Genomic DNA, 27,881 nt, shown 5'->3' on the forward strand with positions numbered 1-27,881 from the left:
ATATAGAAAAGCGTCAATCGATACTATCTTTGTACCTATACACTTAAAACGCATTTAGACAGCTCTCATCAAATGTATAACCTACTATGAAGAGGTTCAGCCGATCCATTTTTATTTTTTCTCTGAGAAACACCCAGAGTACCGATGGTGCCAAGGCACGTGACAAAGTCGGGTTTGAGAGGAATCAGCTGTTAGATGTGGTGTGGTAAACAGATCAGCTGGCGCGCGCCGGTAAACATGTGACGTCAGCTGCCATCTTGGCACCAGCGTCCATTGATGCCGAAGTTAGGTTAGGTTTCCCAGAGTCCTTGACCACTCCGTCGTTCGTTATAAACACCTCTCGATCTCGAAGGGCCTCGGGGAGGGTTAAGTTTACTTTGGAAAGGGGCCTTACAGAGTATAAAGAACATCAACAGCGTGGGGAAAAGGTGGGACTCATCACAACAGATAGATCACGAGTCCTGTTCCTGAGAAGGAAAGTGTTTTACCCAAACGGTTTGGAACGTGAGTTTAAAAGAATCCCCAAGGAAGCAAGCACAATTTAAGTTTTTACATGCAATAAAACCAATAAATTCCTGAAATTATAATTTAAAACGCGTTTCGAAACTGATTTGTAATAATTTCACCCGATTTCTATGCTTCTTTTCAAAGATCTGTTTTCTTTCCATGTAAATTAGAAGAATTTCGAAATTGTTGCTACCAACAGTTTTACTTCAAGAAAGGGTTGAGATGTTGGTTGGTGTATGATATGTGAAGTTTCCAAGCATTACTTTTATCATGGAAGTTTCTAAATGGCAAGAGTACAGAATGTGGTGAAAAGGTTTCCAAGATCATGTTCACAGGAAAAATGGAACATAAATTTTATTGGAACATTTTGAACTCCAACGGTGAGACTCCCAGACTACTACTGCTGGTGAGATTAGCGCATCACTAGCGCATTCTGTTGATTAGACTTATTGCTAGCTCAGTGAAAGTCTTGTTTTGGCTTGTTTGTCGTCATGATTCTAAATATTCAAGAACCAAGAATGAGAGTCAATACCTCTAAAGTAATCGATACACATTATCCCAAACACTCCATTCGAATTGGGTCATCTCTCATAATTGAGATTGAAATTCGCATTGTTTGGACTCTGCGTCAAATTAGAAATATTTTAATCGCCTTTGAAATTGAACTAAGTGTGTAAGCGTTTTGCGTCATAAACACGCACTCATTCTTCATCACAATTCACTTTGAATTGGCACCAGTTTTCTATTGGGTCTGATTATAAAATGGCTCAAAAATGGCTTCTTCAAATGTTACAATTGCTGGTGAGGTGACCCCAAATAATTGTTTCTTCTTGCGCTGTCTTCAATAAGGGTATCTTGAAGAATTGTGAGTATAAAAGTTAAAGAAATTTACCAACTTAAAATCGATTGCACACATAAAACAAGTTGTGTGTAAATAAATCAGCCAATTATAAGAACATGTAGCGATAAAATACAGCAATGTATTACAACAATTACTAGGTTAAGTTCATTAACGTTATATCACACTTTACAAGTAGTTTGAGTCTTCATAACCTCAAAATCATATTTGAGCTTTGGGGCTTATACAAATTTTACCCGTGCAACGGGAAAAATTAACGAAATCACTAAAAAATTTTGTTTTCTCTTTTACTGTAGACCAAAAGCATATATTTTAGGTAAAAATAATGTATTTATTAATGCGATTTCGTAAGAAAGCAACAACGTGAAAACTGCATCAAGGATTATAATTCATTAATTAAACTTGCATGCTAATCTTTGCAAATGTAATATGCACAAATCAAAAAATAAAAGTTCTATCGTTTATTACTAAAGAACCTAATAAATTAAGTATAACAGCTTGAAATGAAATGAAGATGTGTTAGTAACTTTTATTTTTTTACCAAAAGCTTTTGTTTTTTATAAAAAAGTTCGAGTTTGAAAAATTAAATCAACTGTATACTTATAAACTAAATCTCCTTGCTAAATTTGGATAAAATCGGTCAATTTATATTAGCCAACGATATACATACCAATGGATGGATATTAAAAAAAAAAAAAACAATTTTATTCCGAGGTTTATATAACAGCCATATTTTTACTAAAAACTCGATTCTTTTTCAACAACAATAATTTTTCCAGCGTTAAAAACGAATACTGGACTTAAAGTTACAAAAAATAGAATCCATTTCGACCATTAAATTAGAGTAACCAGTGTTCGCTAACACATTTGCTATATTTCGCTAGGAAAAAGAAGAAAAGCTGTTTGCAATATATTCGCCGACTCGACCCATCCGTCACGGGCGAATTGCAATTCAATGACTCGATGAACCCGCCTGACCTCAGTGTTTGTGCAAAACCGGAGTGACATGTCTTGAATGGGTAAAGTACGCTGAGCAGACCGGGGCAAGCGGCTCGGGTTACCGCAGGTGTCGGGTTCTATTCCGCGATAGGTCAGCACAATTTGGGGTGAGCGAACTCCGCGATTTTAGAGCTGTCTAGCGCAGCGGTCTTGCCAACTTTACTCGGTCGAGTATTAAGGTTTAATATCTTAGTAGTTCGGAATCGGCGTGAAAAAATAGTTTCTTCTCTTAGACAGGGTGACAAACTGAAATTTTTAAAAGGACAGTCAGTGTAAAGTGTGTTCAGTTAAGAAAAATGTTATCTGAGAAAAAGATTATAATTTCATATTTTTAACCCTTTTGCTACCCTCCCAGTTGGACCTCCACCAAAACTAGCGCCTCAGACGAACAATTTCTTTCATAGGAAAATTCCTCCATCGATAAAAAAAAAAAAAAAAAAAAAAAAAAAAAACAGGTTGGTTGCTTACGACTACTACGTTGTACAATGGCTTAGCTTATCGTTGGTCAAATATGTGTAGTAAAACCAATGACTGATAAGCCACCCAAAGACTAAAATAGCTCTGCAGTGAAAAGGTTTACTGAGCTGCTATGATTATCTCTATGGGACCATAAAAAATTATTATCTCGGTGATCATTACTTAGAATGTCCTTATCCAACAAATTCTTTAGATAATTTTGTAATCTATTGGACGCTATAGTCTTTTAACGTATTATCGAGGAAAATCAGTAGCCCAGTTATTTCGGAGGAAATAAACACGATAGATATGATAAAGTCTTTGAGAAAAAGAGCAGAGAATGTTCGTTGTTTTTGTTTTATCAATATAGAGTGACTGACTTCCTAGGAACACTTCCAATACTGCCAGGTGATTTGCACTGAAACTAATTTCTATCCTCATACCTGCTCTTGTTGCAATTTTAACGAATTGCTCCTATTTTAAATCCTATAAAGGAAAGTGGAGCAAAGTTCAAATTCACATCTCCCTATACCCAGTATTAATTTTAGATAAATATGAATGAGGAGTGAATGTAATCAGCTACTGACGTAGAGCCTTGTTACTTGTTAATCGATAGGCACTTGTTACATTCCTGCATTATATTCCTACATTCCGTGCATATCAGTCTTAAAGATTAATTGAGCCCTGAACTGAAGTCTCGTCTAATGGGCGAGCGATACATGAGATTAACAAAAATTACGACTTTGAAATATTACAATCCTGATACATTTAAACTTGAACACTATTTTTAATACAAAATACTGTCATAAAACCACTTAATACGTAAGCATTTTGTTGTTTACTGAAAGATTTGATAGTATTTTTATTCAAATTTCGATATTATTCCAAATATATTAGTCCAATTCAAGTTAGTATTACAAAAATAAATAATCTTTATAGTAATCTTATATACTGGGTTACAGTTAGTAAAACAAAAGTTCGTCACCTATTTTCTTGAGTTGAAGTTTCATACATCAAAATTATGTCAGATACTATGGAACGTAGGAAACTTAGGACGACTAAGCGAGATTCTGCAGTACAGCGCTTTTTCACGTTGCTATGATGGTTTTCTCTAGAAACAATGATTCGTCGGTATTCGTACGAAATGTCTTTACCAAAAGGTGATTTGGACACTATTACACGGTTCCTTGGATACCTTTACAAGGTTTTCTGGCCGAGTAACACAACGTTTCTAGGGTTGAAATCTATCCTCTTCGTGAGGTGGGGGAGGTATTAATACTTACAAAAATATCGAACTAAAAGAAATAAGGAAGGAGGTGAAAAGGGTACAAGCATACCCAAAAGCTGCTTGGAGTCCAGTCCAGGCTTTTGTCACTTCACAAGATGCAAGTCCCGAGCACAAATCAAAAATACGAGGATAACAATTACACATCACACTAGCACAGGCTACAATAGGATACTAACAAGAATGGGGATGTCGGATCTTTTTCCAATCCTCGAAACGTTGTGTTATAACTTTTAAACAAAGAGTTTTCTGGCTATCTTCACAAAACTTTTTGTGACCAGCCTTGCAGCATGAAAGACCTTTTTAGAGAGTGCTTCCTTAAAAGAAACTGTCTTGGTGGCAGCTTTTGAAAGACAGAAGTTTAAATCCGGACACGTACACGCACTGTAAAGTCATTCCCCATGCAGTTTTCAAACGCACGATCTTAGTAGCAAGGTGATACCACTGCGCAACATTGAAGAAATTTAAAAACAAGTCATACCTAATTTTTTTAATACCCTAAAAACTGTTAAGTTGTTCAAATAACTATTTGTGTTATACGTTGTCATTTAATTTCCCAAAATGAGGTGGAATTGGTTAGAAATCAACATTTTCAAATGGCAATACCCATTATGTGACGTATCAAGTGAGAGATTTCACTCAATTCATGAAAATCTTCCTCCGACCAGGATAAAACGGTGATCGTTAAAAATTTGGATTGCAGTATTTATGTAATAAAATTCTAATGGAGATCATGAGATGGGGATTCCTATTTTTAAACATTTTTGTGTTCTCTATCCACATTTTGGGAAAAGGCAAGAAATTAAATTCATCAAGTAGGTAATCAAAGTAACATTTCACAAAGGTTTTCTGTCGCGAGATAATGTGAGGTACAGTATTATTTGAGCTTCATAGTAAGTCTAGAAAAACAGATTATCGTTATCTTAGCATCTGTTTTTTGTCTGTCGCGAGATAATGTGAGGTACATTATTATTTGAGCTTCATAGTAAGTCTAGAAAAAACAGATTATCGTTATCTTAGCATCTGTTTTTTTGTCTGTCGCGAGATAATGTGAGGTACATTATTATTTGAGCTTCATAGTAAGTCTAGAAAAAAACAGATTATCGTTATCTTAGCATCTGTTTTTTGTCTGTCGCGAGATAATGTGAGGTACATTACTATTTGAGCTTCATAGTAAGTCTAGAAAAAACAGATTATCGTTATCTTAGCATCTGTTTTTTTGTCTGTCGCGAGATAATGTGAGGTACAGTATTATTTGAGCTTCATAGTAAGTCTAGAAAAAACAGATTATCGTTATCTTAGCATCTGTTTTTTGTCTGTCGCGAGATAATGTGAGGTACATTACTATTTGAGCTTCATAGTAAGTCTAGAAAAAAAACAGATTATCGTTATCTTAGCATCTGTTTTTTGTCTGTCGCGAGATAATGTGAGGTACAGTATTATTTGAGCTTCATAGTAAGTCTAGAAAAAACAGATTATCGTTATCTTAGCATCTGTTTTTTGTCTGTCGCGAGATAATGTGAGGTACATTATTATTTGAGCTTCATAGTAAGTCTAGAAAAAACAGATTATCGTTATCTTAGCATCTGTTTTTTGTCTGTCGCGAGATAATGTGAGGTACAGTATTATTTGAGCTTCATAGTAAGTCTAGAAAAAACAGATTATCGTTATCTTAGCATCTGTTTTTTGTCTGTCGCGAGATAATGTGAGGTACATTATTATTTGAGCTTCATAGTAAGTCTAGAAAAAAACAGATTATCGTTATCTTAGCATCTGTTTTTTGTCTGTCGCGAGATAATGTGAGGTACAGTATTATTTGAGCTTCATAGTAAGTCTAGAAAAAACAGATTATCGTTATCTTAGCATCTGTTTTTTGTCTGTCGCGAGATAATGTGAGGTTCAGTATTTTTGATCTTCAGAAAAGCTAGAAAAAACAGATGGTCGTTATCTTAGCATCTATTTTTTTGTTTACGTATTAAAAGTCACGGGTTTCTATTATTCAAATAAACCTAAAGACAAGACACGATAATTTGGACAAAACCTGGGCGTAATATCGTGAGACGAACAGTACAGCAGAATTGCTGAATGACCCGTTGACTCATTGTAGACTTCACAAACACAACGCCTATTCGGGAACAATAAGCAGTTGAACAAATAAAAACACTACAATCGCAGACAAAACAAACATGTTTCGACAGAACCACAGTGTTAACAACACCAGCGCGTAGAGAACAAATGACGTGGGGACTGTTGTAACAGATATCACCAGCGTGGGGACGCCATCGTGAGAAATCTGTCATCTTTGTCAATCACCGATCTTCGGGTTGATCAGTTAAGAACGCACAGAAATCAGTTTCAATCAGTTTAACGTATTGTACAAACGTTTTTGACAAAATCTATTAAAATTTTAGTTAAAGTTGGGGACCTTTAACTTTCTATTAGGACTCCCCGGTTGACACAATGATTCGATTATTGCCTTAATAAATTCAGTACACAACATTACAATTACATTAAATTATTTATAATTACAATAGTTTAGGGTAGACTTTAATAAACGGCCTACACTCTTTATTCGGTTGTTTTTATCGAATAGTTCCATGTTTTTTATCCGAATAATAATTCGGATCAACTTAGCATATGATTTGAACTTATTAGTTACAGTAGATTTAATGTAAACAATAAACAGCAAGAAGTAACTAATATTTTGAGATTTTCAAAATGGCGATGAGATTTGTGGAAAATATTTGAGATATTTCTAAAAAAATGACGAGATTTGTTTAAGTGGCTTCTACATGTGGGTTTGGATCTTGGTAACCATGGGAGAATTATTTCCTCCATTTCACAAAAGCGGTTACACGTTGATATCAAGCTGGGCAAGTTATAAATATTGTAAGGTTTCTTCGATATCTAAGTCTAGTTGTTCTGTAACGTTAGTGTTAAATTTATGTTTTTTTTTAAATTGTAATATACGAGATTGTTCTTGTTTCGGTAATTTATTATAATTCTTATTGTGTACGATTTTTACAGATCGAAGTTGTATGATTTATCGAATTGTTCGATAATAGATATCGAATAACGAGTGTAGGCCGCTTATTAAAGTCTCCGTAGTTTATAGCACATAAACCAAAGTTAGAATAATTACACAACACTTGAATGTTCATTTTCACCGAGTGTAACTATAAAATCCAAAACTGTATGTGTTTAAATATTCATTCAATTAAAAATACTCATTGAAAATTGAACATTTTATTTTCAATGAGTTTTTGTAATTTCACTCGACACTTCTTGCAACATTCACAACCACATGTTATAGGATTGTCATTAAAAATTTCTTCCCCACATCCGGTATTTGGTACACTTAATAGTGTTACATCACATTTGTGAAACATGCAATATGTGTCCAATTTAAATTCTACATTCTTAATGCAAAACAAAATTTCAAACTGTATTCTTTAAGTGTTAGGCTTTTAAATACGCCTATATCGAAATCAAGTCTAAGTAACTGATATTACATAGTTGAGTTGATTATTGGTCCCTTTATTATGAACGTCGTAGTCATTTCGTGTTTGGACTCCATTTTCATGAGATAAAATGCAGAAATAAAAAATTACTAGAATTTTAACCTAAAAAAAATTTGCAGACGACGCCAAGTTGGCCGGGCTGCGCGTACGACGGTGTGTGCGCGTCGGGGCGTGAGGGTCGCCTAATCCTCTGGGGTCCTTGAGTCTCCGGACAATCTGTATATATCAAAAGTGCCAGCCACGCTATGCCAAATTTTCTCCTTTTCCTTCAAAATTTGCAACTCCAATATTTTACAAATCTCATATACAGTGTTCATTTGAAAACTTCAAACTCGTATTAAAATACATAGTCCAAGTATAAAAATCTGTAAACGGGAGTGTATAGTACTAATTGGGGAAACAAAAAACTTTAATTTCAAAATGGGGGTGCTTACCCCCATGCCCCCCCGTACCAAAAACCAAAGTTTTGAAATGGCAACTAATACCTTGTGACACCTCAAACTGAAACTCATAAAAATGCTGTATTTTGGTAAAAACAAATATTGAAATCGGCCAAGCCGTTTGGTATCAGCAGCCAATAATGTATATCTCTCAATAATAATCTCTTACACAACAATTATTAGTCTATAAACTACTATACCACTACTAATAACAACAAAATTGCTTCTGTTTTAAAGACATTTTTGTCAAACAAAACCAAAGACTTTCGTCATATATGTGCCATACTTATATTTTAACGGGTTTGTACATACCTATTTATGAAACAGTTAAAACAAGAGTCACATTAAGATCAGACCTACATGATGGGAAATACTACACAAACATCAACCATTGCATCATGTCGTGACCTTGAACCAGATGGGCAGCCAAACATCCTGACAATTAAGTCCGAAGAAGGCGTACTCCAAGGATTGTCCTTAGGCGCTCTCCTGTCCCCACTTCTACTGATGGAACGTATTTAACCATGAGTCAGCCCCGCTAATCAAGAGTGCCAGCTGCCATGCTGGTCAGGTCATGCTGTGACGCCACGGACCGTAAACGAGTTCTCGGTACGGACGGACGGGCCGAGAGCGCGTGACCGTAGGCACATACCGGCGTGGGGTTCCTGGTACCGGATCCTGCAGTACACCCGTCTGGAATAATCATGGGGATCACACTTGCAGCCGTACCATCAGTATAATGAGTGATAAACGACGATATAATATTTTAGCATTTTCTTAGTCTTAAACTAAGGGTGTCTTCACACCCAGCAGGGATCACTTCCAATTGAACCCACCACTGGGCACAGCAAAAACCGATGTGTCACTTAAATCAGGGTAACCTTATGGATGTCCAGGAGCGGCACATCGCTAACAGCAAATGTCGAGATTCTGGGTTTTCAAGGGCAATTCGATAGGTCCAGTCTACTGCGGGAGATGACTGTTGGAGTTGGTGGGGTTCGTTCCCTAACTTCAGAGGTTCTTGCTAGCCTCAACAAGGGTGTGCTAGCCCCTGCCTGCTTTGACTGGAGAGGCTGGTTCAGAGCTGGCCTCCGCTTCTTCCGGAGAGACATGAATTTGAGATTAGTGCCCTAATTCTTCCTCATGGATCTCGTAGGAGGCGACCCCTACCCTTTAACCTTACCCACCCTGAGTATCCTGTCACTCCGGAAGCAGCCCTAAGGTTGTTATAGGACTAAGTGCAACTTATAAACTTCTTGTCCTAAGAGAAAAAAAGTTACTTCAAAGGTCAAAATATTCCTGCAAGAACATGTTCACTCGGTTACAGTCACGTGTCCAAGAGCAACGAAATTCTTTGATGCTTCACATCGGACATCTACCTACAATCTCCCGGCCATTGGCCCACTGAGCGTTTGATCTGTGGAGGTTCCTCTGTGACCGGTGGGGGGGGGAGCCGCTGTAGGCCCAAAGTAGCCCAGGCCCGGGTGCCAAGTATGTACCCCGGCCGGGGGCCACTATATACGCTAGCCAGCCGCCCATTGACGCGCGCCGCGACGCCCAACTGCCACGGGTGCCAAGCTGCTCGTTTCCCAACACTAAGTACGTACATAGTCGCCGAATAAACACACGTTTGGCGCGCGTCCCCGAGTATTCCTGATGGTTTGTCGTCAATGATATTTTATCCGGTACTGACGAGGTCTTGACAAATTAAAAATTGAAAGTCCACTCGAGGGTTTTAGAGATGTTCAGGTATACTGAGATAGGCAATAACAAGAAATTTTATGATCCAAAGAATATATGAACTGAAGATTCAGAGCTGCATTAATATTAGAATGGTATACGTCAGATTTGACTAGGCCGTTCTGAGATCTTATAGTGTGCAAAGGGAAAAAAATATTTGCACCCAAGCATTGCAGATATGCTTCAATTTACCACACGAATTAACTATAACCTGTACAACTAATCCATGTACAAAATGTATTAAATTTAGATTCCGAACCATGGAATGATGGGTCTTATTTCTGTCATTTTCCGATCTCTTCTGTTCACGCTTCACTGATTTATTTATTTTTAATGTAAATTGCTTCAGCTAAACTAGAGTTTTAGAAAACCGGCGCTTGATTGACCATAAGACTGTTGCTCTTATCAAAGTGAAGAAATTACTTTTCATCCTCTTTGACACGAATTAAATGCTTTCTGGAAAGTAAAGTCTACTCGAGAGACTCTGACTAGATAGACTTCTCAGAAAGAAAGATTTCGGTAAAATCACGCACAAGCGGAACAGCGTTGGTTAGGCCACGACCACAACCACTATAAGTAGCAGACGTTCGGTGACCTTGGATGACCTTGTCTCTTCGCTTCGCTCACTCCCCTCCCGACCGTCCCATGCCGAGTCGGCGTGACAGGCGACACAGACAGACAGACAGTACAGGTACGGTCACAGTCCTAAAATCGCCTCTAATTGACCATACGTGAGAACTAATCGACGACGGTGGTGGCGAATTTGGAAGACCACACACTTATCGAGAAGTTGTACATGTTTGGACATACTTTTTATGTAGAGCTCGATTACCTCGATGGCATAGGAAATTGACCAAGATTCCCGAATTGCTATATCTACAAAAGTAAAGATGCTACTAGTTTTGATCTCGTAGCTTTGCATTTAATTATTTATTGTTTTGATCACTTTCCTCATTTACAGAAAATGGCAAAGTTGCAGACTAATCGAGGTCAAATATAATGAAACGTGTCTGTCAACAAAAACATGTAAAAATATAAATTATTTCACGAAAAATTCTTAGTAATTAATTTGGTAATAGAGGGAACAGCAAAACTCTTACGGATAAGATTTCCTTACTTTATGTTTGCGAAAGATGACTCACTTATATGAATTTCACGTTATCTTAGCAGTTCTATCCCTCGGATCTGGTCACCAAATTTCCTGGCGAACTTCTTGGAGTAGTGAAAAATGTTATATTTTCCTTTCTCCAAGAAAGTATTAAAGGGATATGATTTTGGAACTAGGAGAACCGCCAAACTATGAACCAATTACACCATTCTAAAACTATGATTTCCTTATTCAGTGACAACACAAACAAACGATCTAAGAGCGAACACAACATTGCCAGGCTATGCTTTTCCCATGTGCAAGCTAACATAACTCCCATGTAAATGGCTAACTCATACAGGGAGTATCAACTACCATTACTATACCTAATGTTTCTAAATCCGTTTGGAATATTCTAAAGTAATGGGCCCATTAAGGACCATTACTGGCCGACGTAACACTGACTTGGTAAACCTACCACTACGACGTTAAAATAATCGGGGTGACAATATTCCCACGTCTTTATCCGCCTCATAATACGGGACAACCCACAGATTCTCACAACATAATTAATTTAATCACACACATTTAGTTACACCTTCCATAATAAGGCCAAACGCAATTGTACAAGGTCGTTGATTTGAGGCTGCAAAACTGGATTTAACGCTGAGTGACTCCAAGGTTGGCCTGTAATAAAGGTTAAAGATGCATGTGCAGTTTATCTCCGCTTTGGTCGAAGCTTTGGGCTCGTGAGATTAGATCAGTTGTATAGTAAGATTGCCAAATTCTTAGAATATAACAGTGGCTCAAGATTATCGTGATAACTTAGCAGCAACGAGCAGGTTATCTATCTAGATTTGCACTCCGCTCTAGCCAAAGCTTTGGGCTCGTGAATCAGATTAGATGTCGTATAGTAAGATTGCCAAATTGTTAGAATATAACAGTGACTCAAGATTATCATTCATGATAACTTAGCAGCAACGAGCAGGTTATCTAGACTTGCACTCCGCTCTAGCCAAAGCTTTGGGCTCGTGAATCAGATTAGATCAGTTGTATAGTAAGATTGCCAAATTGTTAGAATATAACAGTGGCTCAAGATTATCGTGATAACTTAGCAGCAACGAGCAGGTTATCTAGATTTGCACTCCGCTCTAGCCAAAGCTTTGGGCTCGTGAATCAGATTAGATCAGTCGTATAGTAAGATTGGCAAATTGTTAGAATATAACAGTGGCTCAAGATTATCGTGATAACTTAGCAGCAACGAGCAGGTTATCTAGATTTGCACTCCGCTCTAGCCAAAGCTTTGGGCTCGTGAATCAGATTAGATGTCGTATAGTAAGATTGGCAAATTTTTAGAATATAACAGTGACTCAAGATTATCTATCATTCATGATAATTTAGAAGCGACGAGCAGCTTATTTAGACTTGCACTCCGCTCTAGTGAAAGCTTTGGGCTCGTGAATCAGATTAGATCAGTCGTATAGTAAGATTGCCAAATTGTTAGAATATAACAGTGGCTCAAGATTATCGTGATAACTTAGCAGCAACGAGCAGGTTATCTAGATTTGCACTCCGCTCTAGCCAAAGCTTTGGGCTCGTGAATCAGATTAGATCAGTCGTATAGTAAGATTGCCAAATTGTTAGAATATAACAGTGGCTCAAGATTATCTATCATTCATCTTAGCAGCAACGAGCAGGTTATCTAGATTTGCACTCCGCTCTAGCCAAAAGCTTTGGGCTCGTGAATCAGATTAGATCAGTCGTATAGTAAGATTGCCAAATTGTTAGAATATAACAGTGGCTCAAGATTATCGTGATAACTTAGCAGCAACAAGAAGGTTATCTAGATTGTCTATCAGATTAGATCAGTCGTATAGTAAGATTGCCCTTAGAATATAACAGTGACTCAAGATTATCTATCATTATGATAAACCCGTAGAACTCCAAAAGTGCTAAAATCAGTCTTTAAGCAATATTTCTTATACAGTGGTCCAAAATGTTTTAATAAACTCAAATTAATATAAAAGAATTAACAAATTCTTATAAAATAAAAACTTCTGTTGTAAAGTAAAAACTTGTATTTTTCTTTAAATGCTTTTGACGATTTTTAATGGCAACAAACACTTAGATAAATTAATCTTAGAGTATACTTTTGGTGTATTTTTTCTACCTTTATGTTTTTACACTAAGAACGAAATGTTTACGTGGGCAAGATGTACTTTTTAGGTTAAAAAATAAATTTTATATATCTACAAATTTTATATTTTAGTTTTTGTATATAGTGTTTTCAACTTGTAGTTATAATTTTCTTGATTTAGTAGATTTATCTATTTGTTATATTTTTACTATTCTGCCCAGATAAGATGTTTTGTTCATACAAATGTCACATATATGCATATATGTTCAAATGTTCATATATATATATTTAAGGGTGGAAATAAATCATTATTCATTGTTTAGCAACAACAAGCAGGTTGCCTATATTTGCACTCCGCTCTAGCCAAAACTTGGGCTCGTGAATCAAGATTAGAGGATCAGTTGTTATACGCGTAACAAGCCTGACAAACTGTTTAGATTTAACAGTGGCTGTTTGGAGTGGGTGACCGCTGAGGGATCTTGTCTTTCTTTGCAAGCAGCCCGCCTGCCCGGCCATTGGTGTTGGTTTTGAAATCACCTTTAAGCCGTTGGTACCTCAGGTTAAATGTTAGAGAAGGCTTCGCAGTTCTAATTTAGCCTGATAAAGAAGAGATTCTTTACTTAACTTTTTACTCAAGGTTATCATTTATGATCATTTAGACTAGCAAGTTTTCTAGTCTAGCACTCCGCTCTAGCCAAAGCTCACGAAGGAAGATTAGAGATTTTTTTTTAATTCACAGCGACTCAAGATTGTCATTTATGATAATTCAGAAGGGACTAGTAGTTTATCTAGATTTGCACTCCACTTTAGCCAAAGCTTTGAGCTCTTCAATCAAGATTAGAAGAGGATCAGTTGTTATTGCAAGATTGCCAAACTATTCTAATTTAACAATGAACTCAAGGTTCAGTATTTAATGGTAATTAATTCAGTAGCTGCTATGCAGTTTAGCTAGATTTGCGCTTCATTTTGACCTAAATGTTCATGAATCAAGGTTAATGGAGAGGAATGGTTTGGTTGTATTTAAAGCTGCCAAACAATTTGGCTTTAATACAAGTTTTGTTCAATGGACTCTATATCTGATGAATCGGAGGTACAAATACATGAGTATTGAACAATTTAGAGGCAAATGAATGTATTTACCCTAACACCAACAAAGTTTCCAAACCCGTGTCAAATATTAAAATGTGTAAAATTTCGCTGAATAAAATTAATTAAAAAAACATCTTTTCCACCACACACAGACGTATTTCCTTTACTTGAAATCCATAGGAACCTGTGTTTGATACGTTTTCTTTCGAATAGATTGTAGGAATTGTAAACCTAGACAAAATTAGGTATTGCGTCACCTACCGCAAAGATTGGGGAGGCATCACTTCCTGGAACCGCCGAACAGGATGTTTAATATCTTGACCGCCAAAACAAACATCCGGCTTTATTCAAGACATCGTTTTGTAAACATATGCAAAGTGTATACCTGTACATTAACATCATCGTATGTACGGAGAACAGATAAAAGTTCGCTTATTGTGATTGGAAAAAAACGTTTCAGCCATTAAGATTGTGACAAATGTGTCACTTGGTTCATAAAAACACAGCGAATTACAAATGAACCAAATTTATACATTTTCGTGAAATAATCTACCAGCAAAGGAATTAACTAGAAATTTAAATTCATTTTGAAATTTCCTACGAATATATGTACTGTACGTGGTTATTTAGTTGGAAACCTGTTATGAACTAGGACGTTCATTTTGATACAGGGTTTTAAAAGTTATTGTTATATGGAACCCAAAGGGAAGTCTTATTGATAAAAGGGTGAAAATTCGGATCTCATGGTGTACTGCTATTTTGCAGATAAAAAGAGGGGGTGGGAGATTCTTTGAAGAGCTTGTCCTATCCATACTGCAACGACAACAATTGAAATGGCTATAAGCGTAATTTGCTACAACGGACATTAACCTATCATCATTAAAATATTGATCATCGGCGCGAATACCATACATCCTTCCGAGTTACCCATTGATAAACACGTTAAAGATCTCGACATAAAGTGGATTTCTGCGAGCGTCCTTCAAACTTTATCTTGGTTTAAATTTAAAATCTTTAATCGTATTATTTGTGAAGAGTCTATTACTTCGCAGACACCGTCCAAATAAAAATAGTGGTGTACAAAATTAGCAAACTGCGTTTTTCAAATACAGTACTACCGAATTCAAAATATCCTTCTGTGGTGTAAAAAAATGTTGCAAAGACAGGTGGATAAATAAGCATAGCCCCGAGTAAATTGCATCTCAATAACGTTTAAGCGTGCTTTTAGAGTTGCAATCACATTTTCAATCGAGCCGTAAACTCATCAGCCAAACAAACAATAAATGTAAGTGAATAAATTAAATATCACAGAAAATGGAAATAAAATATACAACAGATTCAAAACGCGTTACAACGAACATCGCATGTCATACAGGTGGTGGAGTAAACGATTCCTGTAGACATGGAATGGTGAGCGACCAATAGCGTGCTAAGAGGGATATTTTAGTTTATAAATAATTTACAGTGTGAAGATAATTGGACAGAGGCACAATGCAAAGAACCGAGGGCAACCGACTGACTTCTGAATAAAACGAGGAGGGCTCGTAAAACTATAAGGTGCTACCTTTAACTTCATGGTGGACATGATCATCTTCTGGTAGTTCCACATTTGGAGAGCTAATCCGTGGTCGTCGAACATTGCACTAACTACACACACAACTGGACCCACAACACTGACTGAACTCTCCCCGACAGAGGTGGCGGCGTAACTCCCGCAGAGGTAGAAGATAAGATCCCTGGTAGCCTCCGATGCGGCTGAAGGGGCATGGGAGGGAGGGAAGAGTCAGGGAGGGGGTGACTTGGCGACCCAAAACCTAACCTAAATTCTACCTGCTCTAGAACACCGCTACACCTGTAATCTTCGCAGGACATCGCAGCGCGGGTCCCGTCATCAGAATAAAGGCGCCGTAATCGATTCCGCTTTTTTACCCTCCTTTCTACAAAAGATGCAACTGTTTTGGATCGGAATCGCGGGGCAAAACGGGTCGAATGTTGGTTACAAAGGTTCGGTTGGGGAAAGGTTGGGTCATTTTTTATCGCATCTGATCAAAGTTTCCAGTGTCAATGTTATTTTGAAACAGTTTACCGCCAGAGGGTAGACAATACGTATTACTTAAATGCGAACGTTGGTGGATATCCAGTGGTTAAATAAATCATCGTTTATTTCTACTGGTAGCATAATAAACAATATTTTATATCATAAGTTATATGTAATAAAGAACAAACTAGGTAAATACGACAATACAGTTAATTAAAGTTACTAAAATTAGCTTTTAGTTATTTTCAAAATTATGAATGTACATTTACGATAATTAAATGGCCATATAATTACATCTTAAGCGATAGTAGTTTTTAATTGGAGAACATTGCAATTAAATAACACCCGAGATGCCAACGCAAGGATTGACACTAGTAGCTCTACTGTTCCTCCTCTCTGCGCCCTAATTTAATTATTTTCCTTAGAGCGCCTAATTAGGCGCATTTAATTACGTGGACACAACGCTATATTAATGTCAGTTAAATGTAGAGTTCTTTTGCTTCGCATCTTTTATGGTATGACATTTTACATACAGTTTGATATACTTACGTATGCTAAGACATCCAGTTTGTATTGATAGATTGAAATTATCCACTTTGGCCAGGAAATGATATCTAGTTTAACATAATGAATTACATTGAGCATTTTAAATTGACCAAAATCCAGGTAGCATGTACCAAAAAGGTAAATGCTGCGCAGCATTCTCAATTAGCATTTCAGGCTGTTATGCTGTATTCATCAGAAGCTCTCTTACAGGCTGGTCCACTGTAGCCTATTTACTTTAGTATGATATTGGTCTATACGGAAGCAAGTTGACAGGCTGCTTCTTTTATTTTGATCTTCATTGGACAGTCAGCTTCCATTCTAAACCCACAACTGAGTGAGATGAAAGTTGTCACAGTCAAAATTTGAAAGTTCATAATTTTCTTTACGTAGGTACGAATTTCGCGAGGAAAAATCTTAAATTCTGTCAGATGACTTAACTAACTTGTGAATACCATACAAGAGTTTTAGTTTTTGGCTCTTAATACATTTTTTGGTATTAGAACTTTTTGACAGCAGTCCAGAGGAAATACGTAGATTGTATGTTGGTAAATTTTCCCGAAAAGATCGAAATTATTTAACCTTTGCTCCTGGAATCCGTAAACTCTTCCGGGTTGTTCACCTTAAACTGTTAAAAAGTTAATAGTTGAAAGACATAACTTTAAAAGATTGTAATAATCTCCTATTTTCTTTGAGAATACTGGCAAAACAGCAATATAGTTTAATCATGGCTATTTTACATTTTGACTTTGTAAAATGACCAATATTAATTGTAAAAGGTGGTATTCTTGCATGCCCTACATCTAACCCATCCCTCTCCCAAGATGATGAAAACACCAGACATGCCATGCTTTCCTGGTTACCATGATTATAAGACTAGTATAAAAGTTACTTTTTCACAGGTACTGTACGAGTGTTTTTCTCCGAAAGCCTTTAGGCACTGCCTTCCTTAAATTCAACCAGCCCCAAGATTGGCGCTGCCATTCATCTCTTCCTGGAATTTGGAAGAAAGGGCCTGGAAAGGGCCATTGTTCCCCCAAAATACTTAAAGGCGTGTGCCAAAATATTAACGGGTCTCAGACTCGATAGTCGGATTAGGGTTCGAAGAAGTACCTGGGTGCAATTTCTTTCCGAGATGTTCGATTCGATATGGGTTGTGTTTTTTGTTTTTTTGTGTTACCTTTTATATGGTGGTCAGGATAAAGTAAATTGAACTTAGGAGACGTTTTAAAAAGGATTTTGCCGAACCATACTGGTCTACACACCATTCGCGTTCAAAATTAAGTCTGCATATGGCGATATTTACTAATATTTCATAAAAACACGTATTCTTTGGAGAGTTGAAAGATTTTATTGTGATACTAGTAGTAAGTTAACACACATTTTCCAGTGATAATGTTAATTTTTCCGAGGATTTTAATAATTGATAATACATTGACAAGTTCATCTTCAAAATTACCTGACGAAGAAATCTTTGATTTCGAAAGGCCTCGCAAAAATAAAAATGATAATTTACTAAATTGTAATGTGCGGTACCAAATATACAATTTATTAAAATACATTTAGAACGCTAAAAATACAGGGTGTTCATATTACTCTTTTAAACTTTTTATCGTTAATAAAAACTTGTGCTGGGTTAATTATCTGCCTGAGGAAGAGACTGCAGACATCGGAACGTTGTTTTCAAATTCTTTTACTACCGAATGTTCGAAAAATGCTGTTATTTTAACATTGTTGTACCCAAAACAACTGGATCGTCGCACATTGCAATTTCTAAGTATATGTACATTTAGTAATTCACTTGTCACCTGACGAAGAGATAGATTTCAACGCTCGAAACGTTGCGGTATACCGTTTCAAACACGTAACTATGGCAAATAAAATCCTACTACCCGTTCAAAACTTCCATTGCCAATAAAAACTTGTGCTAGGTCAATTATCCACGTGAGGAAGAGATCGGATTGCAAGATTCGAAACGTTGTTCTACACATTTTTCTGAACTACGCCGAAAGTTCGAAATATTCCGTTATTTCCACATTGCTGTACCCAACAAACTGGATGTTTCATTTTATTCTGTACATGAAGGGTTGAACGCTGCTAAAGACACTCTGACTAAGAGAACTCTAAAAATACTCGACTAATTACATTCTAATTAATTAGACTCTACGGGTACAAATTAGAGTAAAACCGAAACACGGCTGCTCCAAGGAGGCTCTCGTTTCATTAACAACATCTTCATTATACGGTGACTTTGCAAACTGGGTTAAGTCTTAAAGGAGTGGACATCTGTCTGAATTAATTAGGCGTGTCTGCAAGAACTCTTGTACTGAGTAAGAGCCGTATGTAGTACAGTCTGATGATTTTACAAGGAACTAAGTGCCATTTTAAACACAAGTCGATTTCCAGAGAAAACCAGTAATTTTCTTGAGCCTCTTAGAGCGTGATTGAAAGACTAATTCTTAATGCTTTAACTACAGCAGACAGAAGAAAACTAGGAGGAAAAAGGGAATTTTCTACGCCTTCTAATGCAACTTATTTTTGGTACATGTTGGAGAAATTTCCCCTGAACGACAAATACCTCCCTCTTTCAATTCATATTTTGAAGTAGTAACTCTCCTTTTATGGCGCATTCTGGTAATGGAACTAAAAATGAATAATTTTGGTTAAACCAGGAGGTGTCTTACTGCATTCCTCATCTAGATATTCCACATCAAAATTTTATTACATGATATAGATACATAATTTAGTGCTGTATATATCTTTTTTAAATCAAGAAAATAATCGTAAGTGAAAATCATCAGCGTTACGATCAAACAAAATACAGGACAATGTCTCAATAAGATACTGCAACTCCGAGCGAGGTTCGAACCTCGTAGCTGTAAAAGTATTTTTTATCTTAAAAGAGGTAGTGTCATACTAATAAGTGGCAGTGCCACACTCACAAGTGGTAGTGCCACATTCGCAAGTGGTAGTGTCATACTAAAAAGTGGTAGCGCCACACTCACAAGTGGTAGTGCCACGTTCACGAGTGGTAGTGCCAAATTCACAAGAAGTAGTGTCATACTAATAGGTAGTAGTGTCATACTAATAGGTGGTAGTGTCATATTAATAAGTGGTAGTGCCATACTAATAAGTGGTAGTGTCACACTCACAAGTGGTAGTGCCACATTCGCAAGTGGTAGTGTCATACTAAAAAGTGGTAGCGCCACACTCACAAGTGGTAGTGCCACGTTCACGAGTGGTAGTGCCAAATTCACAAGAAGTAGTGTCATACTAATAGGTAGTAGTGTCATACTAATAGGTGGTAGTGCCACATTCGCAAGTGGTAGTGTCATACTAAAAAGTTGTAGCGACACACTCACAAGTGGTAGTGCCACGTTCACGAGTGGTAGTGCCAAATTCACAAGAAGTAGTGTCATACTAATAGGTAGTAGTGTCATACTAATAGGTGGTAGTGTCATATTAATAAGTGGTAGTGCCATACTAATAAGTGGTAGTGTCATACTAATAAGTGGTAGTGTCATACTAATAAGTGGTAGTGCCACACTCACAAGTGGTAGTGCCACACTCACAAGTGGTAGTGCCACACTCACAAGTGGTAGTGTCATACTCATAAGTGGTAGTGCCACATTTGCAAGTGGTAGTGCCACATTCAAAAGAGGTATTGTCATACTAATAGGTGGTAGTATCGTATTAATAATAAGTGGTAGTGCCACACTCACAAGTGGTAGTGCCACGTTCACGAGTGGTAGTGCCAAATTCACAAGAAGTAGTGTCATACTAATAGGTAGTAGTGTCATACTAATAGGTGGTAGTGTCATATTAATAAGTGGTAGTGCCATACTAATAAGTGGTAGTGTCATACTAATAAGTGGTAGTGCCACACTCACAAGTGGTAGTGCCACACTCACAAGTGGTAGTGTCATACTCATAAGTGGTAGTGCCACATTTGCAAGTGGTAGTGCCACATTCAAAAGAGGTATTGTCATACTAATAGGTGGTAGTATCGTATTAATAATACGTGGTAGTGCCACACTCACAAGTGGTAGTGCCACACTAACAATTGGTAGTTTCATACAAATAAGTGGTAGTGCCACATGCACAAGTGGTAATGTCATTCTCAGAAGTGGTAGTGCCGCTTCAAAGTGACAGTGCCACACTCACAAGTGGAAGTGCCGCTGAGCAACAATCACTCATAGTCAGATGTCCCGAACGATTAAATCAGAATTACACTTCTGTTCACCCATTTGAAATTTTGATATTGCATAATCAAAACTACGAATAACAATTTTTTTCGTTTCCAACCAACTTCTTTAGAGTTAAAACATTTGAAAACTTCCCTATGGATTATTTGAATAATGCCCCTTAAAAATTTGGAACGCTTTCTTTGACCACCAGAAATTTCCGTTTCTTTTTCCCTTCTGGAGTTGTTCTAGAATTAACGGCGGAAGCTGATCGTTATGCCTCGTGTGGTTCGAGAAGAATAAAAAACCTAACAAAAATAAAAGAATAGAACAACAGTATAAGTAAATTTCAATTTATTGTGGTATTCTAGTGTCCTGCTAAGCGGACGACTCATGAACAAATAACGACATCCCAAACGCAAGTCATTGACAATTTCCGTTGAAATCTACTGTACAGTCATTGTTTTAGAACTCTATTTAACAAAAAGTCTTTTTTGTCTGTTTTCAGTTATGAGGTCTTGTGGCTATTACAATAAAATTTGTTGTGGTAAAAAGCAGAATTTATTTTCAAATAAAAATTACCAAATAAAATTAAACAGTCACTGATCTCACATAAACCTGGTGATGTCTCTGGAGGGAAAGAGGGATGGAGAGAGAGAGAGAGAGAGAGAGAGAGAGAGAGAGAGAGAGAGAGAGAGAGAGAGAGAGAGAGAGAGAACAATAAATCTTGGTGATAAAACGTTGTAAACTATGGACAGTTCATTAGGGATTACATTTCAACTAATAAAGGTACTAGTTGAAATATCAAAACCCTAATTAATGTTCGCTTATTGAGTAACTATCGTTGTTAAAGAGAATTTCAATTTATCTCCTGTGAGTTTTAATTAGAAGCGGCATTTGTAATATAACATAACATTATAGTGATATTTTAAACGTATGTGTTAGTATTATCAACTTTTTTTATAAGAAGAAATAGGCTGCCATTTCTAATCCATTTTTAACTCCAACTCTGAGTGGAACTTAAACCAATACTTATTAAACAAATGAATACTGGGTTGGTTTTATTTGCTTTTTTTAATAACACTACATGTTTACGTGATTCCAATTGAATAAGTGCGTCGACTAAACAATTACGGAACTAGCAGATCGAACGTGAAATGAAAGAATAGATTTAAACAGTTATCACGTTCTAGAACACCATAACACAAGTTCCCCTTTCTTTCACCTTCCCATTGTTACGATTGTTGAAGGAAATCCCGCTTCCGACCAGTCAAGAGCCGCCCTCAGTATAAGAAGTGTTCATTGTAGTATCATTGTAGTAGGGGCGATATAATGATCTGGGCGGAGATGATGGAGAGGTTGCATCAAGGGGTCGTGCAGAAGAGTATAGGACTCATAGAGAAAGGGCGAAGAGAGTGATAAAGCCCTTGTGATAAGAGGGTGGTAAGGGTTAGCCTGAGAGTCGACCGAAGGGTCGAACTGGAGTCCTGCCTGGATTTTTTTTCGGGAACAGAGGATGTCAGGACTCTACCCTGCCTTAAACCGGGATGATTGAAAATTAGAGCAAATCTCCATAAATCTGTTGAAAGCCTGCAATGTGTAAAAGCAATATGAGAGTGTAACCGTAAATTTGAGTCACGTTTGTAAATTTGTGTATTCGGTAAGAATCTTCTTTGAAAATATCATAAAAATAAAAAAGTCTAAATTCGAAACTGGAATTATAGATTGCCTACTTGTTAATCTTGAGTGGGATTTTATTATAGCTGAATCCAAACTATTCCCCAAGCGGGCCAAAACATATTATTTGAGAAAGTAAATACGCATAACGTAGCTACGTTGGGTCCAGCTCCAGTTCACCTTCCTCTTAGAGCAGCGTTTGGAATCAATTGTGCACCTGATGAGACAATGAGAATACCTCTTCACCAAGTTTACACCATACTTTATAGTCTAGGTGTCTCTGATGTCCAAACGTTGTAAAGAGGTAATTTGAGCTTCTTCGTCGCCGACTTTTATCTTTTCAGACGATCGAAGAAGGTTGTAAAACTGGAGGTAAAATCAACATTTCCATTAAGTACGCATATTAATTAGTTCGTATTATCCATCAAATACTAGTAGATAAGGGACAAAATACCTCTGACTTTATGAGAGAAATGACCTTGCATCCATGCGAGGATTATGTGGCACAAAGTATGTACGACAAAGTTAGTTTAGTGCGGCAACATGTAGGATGGCGCCACCATGCTAAACCTTCTGTGTGGATTTTTAATCCATTTGAATTGGTCAAGTGATGTCCTCATTTTGGTGATTAAAATCCAAACCATACAGTCTAGTGGTTTCAATAACTGTGTTTTCTAAGGACTAAATGTTTCGGCTATAGGACGCAATTATTGTTTGTCACGGTGAGATGACCGCCCCCCCCCCCACTTGAGATGGCTGCAGGGGGTGGACAGCGAGGGAGTTGCAGACCTTTATAACGCCGTCGTCACGGTTATGTTTTTCACAACTGGGTCTCCCCCCACCCCCTCTACAGCCTCAGGCCATTCAGCAATGACAAGGGTTTGACGGCGTCAAGTGCTCTGGGGCGGCAGTGCGATCTTCGGAGGTCAGGTCCTTAAAGGAGAGAGGACTCGACAAAAATCTCCTTCCATTGAACACCCTCGTCGTTGCAAAAGGCTTATCTCAATCTAGGACTTAGAATGACTGCCAGATTCGTGCCCATTAAAGAACTACAGTACACCCTTAAAGAATGTGGAAGATTTCCTGATTTTCAAAATTTTGTAAGAAGGGTTCAGAAGGAAAATAATAAAGGCCTCTGACAAGTGTGTACTTCAACTAACTTTAGTGGTCTACTAAACAAACTTTTATAAAAATTCTAAATAAAATAAAATAACTCTTGAGGAGTACTAGGAAGTCCTAAGTCCACCAAACCTAAAAAATTCCCCCTCCTCCTTCCAAAAACCGCCACCGCCACAAAGGTCCATGGCTTTGGGCACACCAAACGCTTGTAATATTCTGGATACGCCCCTGTGTTTAATTAATCTCTGTTATGACGTAACCAGTACAACTGGCGCAAAAGGTTTTTATTGAGCTTAATTGGGTCATTCCATGAATAATTTTGCTTGTTTACATTTGACAGAACATTTTCCACTTTTCGCAGTAACAAGTGTCTTTCCAAACAAAGAGTGGACAATACATGTGTTTTTCCTAATAATGTTATTCCTAACGTGGCATACACCTCTTCCAATCTTCTTTGGTAGGTATTGAACACTCCAGTAATAAATTCCAAAGCATTTTAGCATTGCAAATGTTACTGCAATACCCATTGGAACTTAAATTTGACCTTATGTTCTTAGTCAAATTTCTTCATCGTCTGCAGGTAAATTTGGCTGCATTTCCATCAAAGCATCAATGCATTCACATTAAATGTCAAATCGTTCCATACAAGCACGAAATTACATAGTTGATAATAAGTTGATGATTTTTAAGATTGAGCAATTGAAGGAGCAAATGAACATACAGAACTGTTCAACCCCTCTGAGTTAGAGAATTTTGAGTGATGGCGATGTAATAGATGTTTGGTTTAGTTAATCTTTTAAAATTTCAGTCACAATCTATAAGATCTTCGTAAACAGAAAAATTAAAATTTGATAAATAAACAAGAGTTTTCAACCGGTCGCCCAAGGAAACAGGTAAGGCTCTCGATGATAGACGGAGTACGAATGGCGGGACCGTGAAAGAAGTGGCTGAGGGAAAAGAGAAAGAACAGACCTCGACCTCTGATGATCTAGCGAGTCGCCGCCGCGCCATAAAATAGGTCGCAAGTCCAAGATCGCCGGCAGCGACCGGTTTGTGACAAAAAGTCCTTAAACTACCAAGACAATGCGTGGCCTTGAGTGGTTCAATGGTGGCTCTGCCGAGACTCAAGGGGCAACTCCAGTTCCAGTTGCCTCTTCTCTGGAGCTGGAGCTTTGAATCTGATCCAATCCAACTCATGTTGGTCTTGAACGTCTTTGTACCCAACCAAAAATTCTAGTCATCACTTTCGAGCATTAGTCTGAGAAGTGTTGTCCCATCTGAAGTTAAAAATTGTGGAGCCCTCTTTTAAAAGGCCAGAACACAACGTAAAAGGAAACAGGATTTTTTCGGATATTTGCCATCGTTCAGTGGAACAAAAAATCAGTAACACTACGTTTCGAGATCTGCAATCTGATCTCTTCTTCAGGTAAATAACTAACCTAACATTTAATTACAAACTAGGCTAAAATAAACAAATCATACCAGAGCGTTGTGACACGACTAAGTCAGGAAACATAACCTCGTGTTGTGTGTCAACTTCACTAACTCTAAAACATGCACTTAATAAAAACTAAACAACACTAATTATTCAAATTGAACTACAGAATTGGTCACAATACGTCTGCATTCGTCGACCAACCAACCACCTACGACGTTGGCACGGTGGTTGTGTTTCCTGACTTAGGCGTGTCACAACGCTCTGGTATGATTTGTTTATTAGCCTAGTTTGTAATGATGTGTTAGGTTAGTTATTTACCTGAAGAAGAGATCAGATTGCAGATCTCGAAACATAGTGTTACTAATTTTTTGTTTCACTGAACGATGGCAAATATCCGGAAAAATCCTGTTTCCTTCACAATCCTTACATCTCGTTTTACAAATAAACCAAACAAAAGACAACGTAAAAGATGGTATTGCAAAATCCGGGTGTTCCAAATGCAAAGCCTTTATCCACGAACATTCCAAAGTATTATCTGAGACATGATCTTATATTAGGAAGAGTAGTGCATTTCAGTCTATTCTCCATAGCCTATCATATTTGAAATGTTATTTTTCTGGGCTACTTATACATTTTTACACAAAGGCAAGGATTTGGTAAAAGGTTGATACAATCATAGCATCAATACCGCAACGGTCAAAGTCGACTGATTTATTTCAACCTGAGGTGATTGTGAAGAAGATGATCTTGCATTGTAACAATGTGAAAGTAAGATCAAGGAAAACTATGAGGAAGGAAGACTACGTTAGTCTGGCGAGAGAACGTGTAACCTTGACTACGTACAAGCTTGTGTCGTTCGCTGCCGCATCGGAGATTCTCAGCTTAATAATCCAAGAATTCAAGAACTGGGCACACCAAGGAAGCCGCTCAGCTTCACAGCTTTAAAGATAGGCTTTATAAAGCGGCTCATAAAATTGTTCAAATTCCAATCTTCTCGATTTCTTACCATATTTAATTATACATACGGGAAAGCGAAATATTAAGATATAAGCAACATGGAAACAGAGTGTTTTCGTAAAGTTACATACAAAATAATGAAGATCATTATATTGAAGATAATGAATACTGTAACAGAGGTTATTAAATTAAATGTTGAGTTTAGCGTCCTGTTAATGCAGCGTCTGAAATCTGACGCTGTCACAGACTTGACTCCTGGAATTGGTAGTCATGTTCGTCTGAAGAGATCCAATAAAAGTCGACGACGAAGAAGCTTAAAATGAACTGTGTACTCGTTTCGACATCAGAGACACATAGACAACAAATTATAGTGTAGACGACGCATTAAGAGGAAGGTGAACTGGAGCTAAACTCAACATTCACATTGAATCAACCCTTCCCACCATTACGTTATGTGAATTCATTCAATTCTTTACGAACTGGTGCTGGGTAAACCAGGCAGATGTTTTTATAGTAACTATTGTAGTAGTCTACGTTATATGTAGACCGTTTCGGTTTTGACTCCCGCACATTAAGGACTATCCTTACTTCTCTCACCCGTACCATGACCAAGACCGCTCTTGCTTGTGCTGCTCCTATTAAGAATTAGCTTCGACACAGCAACTTTACCGTGTATTTTTATCTTCGGTTTTAAGGGAGGTTTGAGGAATGTGATTGAGTTGTGGAGGTTCTAAATATTTCCCACACACTTTTTGAAAATTTCTCAGTATCAATTAATTTTTACATAGCGTACCTTAGTGGTTTTTATGTCTTCGCGGTAATTCAGCTTTTAATCACCGTTAGAAATCTTTGAATTCTTATTTTTTATTCAATTTAGAATTATAAGTTTGAGACTCTTAAATTGTTAAGTAACCCAAGTGGTGTTCTTTCTTTCATTTTGCTCGTTGATTGATTCATAGAGCTTGATGTTTAAATAAAACTTCAAACTATATTTAGAAATCATAGAAATCGCTACAAAACTAAAAATTATGGGCCAAGGTAAGTCGTCAAAAACAATCTACAAGATAAAGTTTCTAAATTTTGAACAACTTATACTTACAAACCCCAACAATTTAAATTCAGAAAATATACTACTCGCATTTAAAATGAACCATATAATTTCAAAGATTTATTTGTCAACATTTTACTAAAATGTTTGTTACACATTTTTATAAATATTTAATTTATAATCTTTTTTATCAAATTAATGATTCTTTGTTTGAAGTTTGTTTTTGACGATGGAAGGATTGTGAAGAAAACAGGATTTCCGGACATTTGCCATCATTTAGTGATACAAAAAAGTCGAAACACTACGTTTCGAGATCTACAATCTGATCTCATTTTCAGGTAAATAACTAACCTAACACAAAAACATATCATACTTAGTTTCACCTAGTTTTTAATTATGTGTTAGGTTAGTTATTTACCTGATGAAGAGATCAGATTGCAGATCTCGAAACGTAATGTTACTGTTTTTTGTATCACTGAACGATGGTAAATTACTAAGATCCGTATCTACTGATGTTGCATAATTATCTCAACCTTACCAAGAGGAAGATAATCAGCTAAGCATATCGCTTTCTCTCCTTCCTTCCTCCTACTGTCCTTCACCTCCCACTGCAGATCGCCGGGGCTCCGCCCTCCCGCTATCTCAGTGAGTCACCTTGAGTTGGTATGCCGCCGGTAGCTGCTGACCTCTGGCCTTTGGTGGCCGAGGTCACCGAAGACTCCGTGATTCACGCACTCTACGCTGCCGAAGACAGGAG

General features: G+C 37.2%; 1 protein-coding gene across 1 annotated transcript in view; it reads right to left on the bottom strand.

Annotated features, from left to right (window-relative positions):
- Positions 1 to 15,895, bottom strand: part of LOC124353670 (ataxin-1) — a 57,710-nt gene extending 41,815 nt beyond the window's left edge. Inside the window, exon 1 of the mRNA XM_046803621.1 lies at positions 15,685 to 15,895. Coding sequence (XP_046659577.1) covers positions 15,685 to 15,759 — 75 coding nt within the window. The 5' untranslated portion in view covers positions 15,760 to 15,895. The remainder of the gene's footprint in view (positions 1 to 15,684) is intronic.
- Positions 15,896 to 27,881: the final 11,986 nt, after the last annotated feature.

This window comes from Homalodisca vitripennis, chromosome 2 (assembly GCF_021130785.1).
Source record: "Homalodisca vitripennis isolate AUS2020 chromosome 2, UT_GWSS_2.1, whole genome shotgun sequence".
Classification (NCBI taxonomy): domain Eukaryota; kingdom Metazoa; phylum Arthropoda; class Insecta; order Hemiptera; family Cicadellidae; genus Homalodisca; species Homalodisca vitripennis.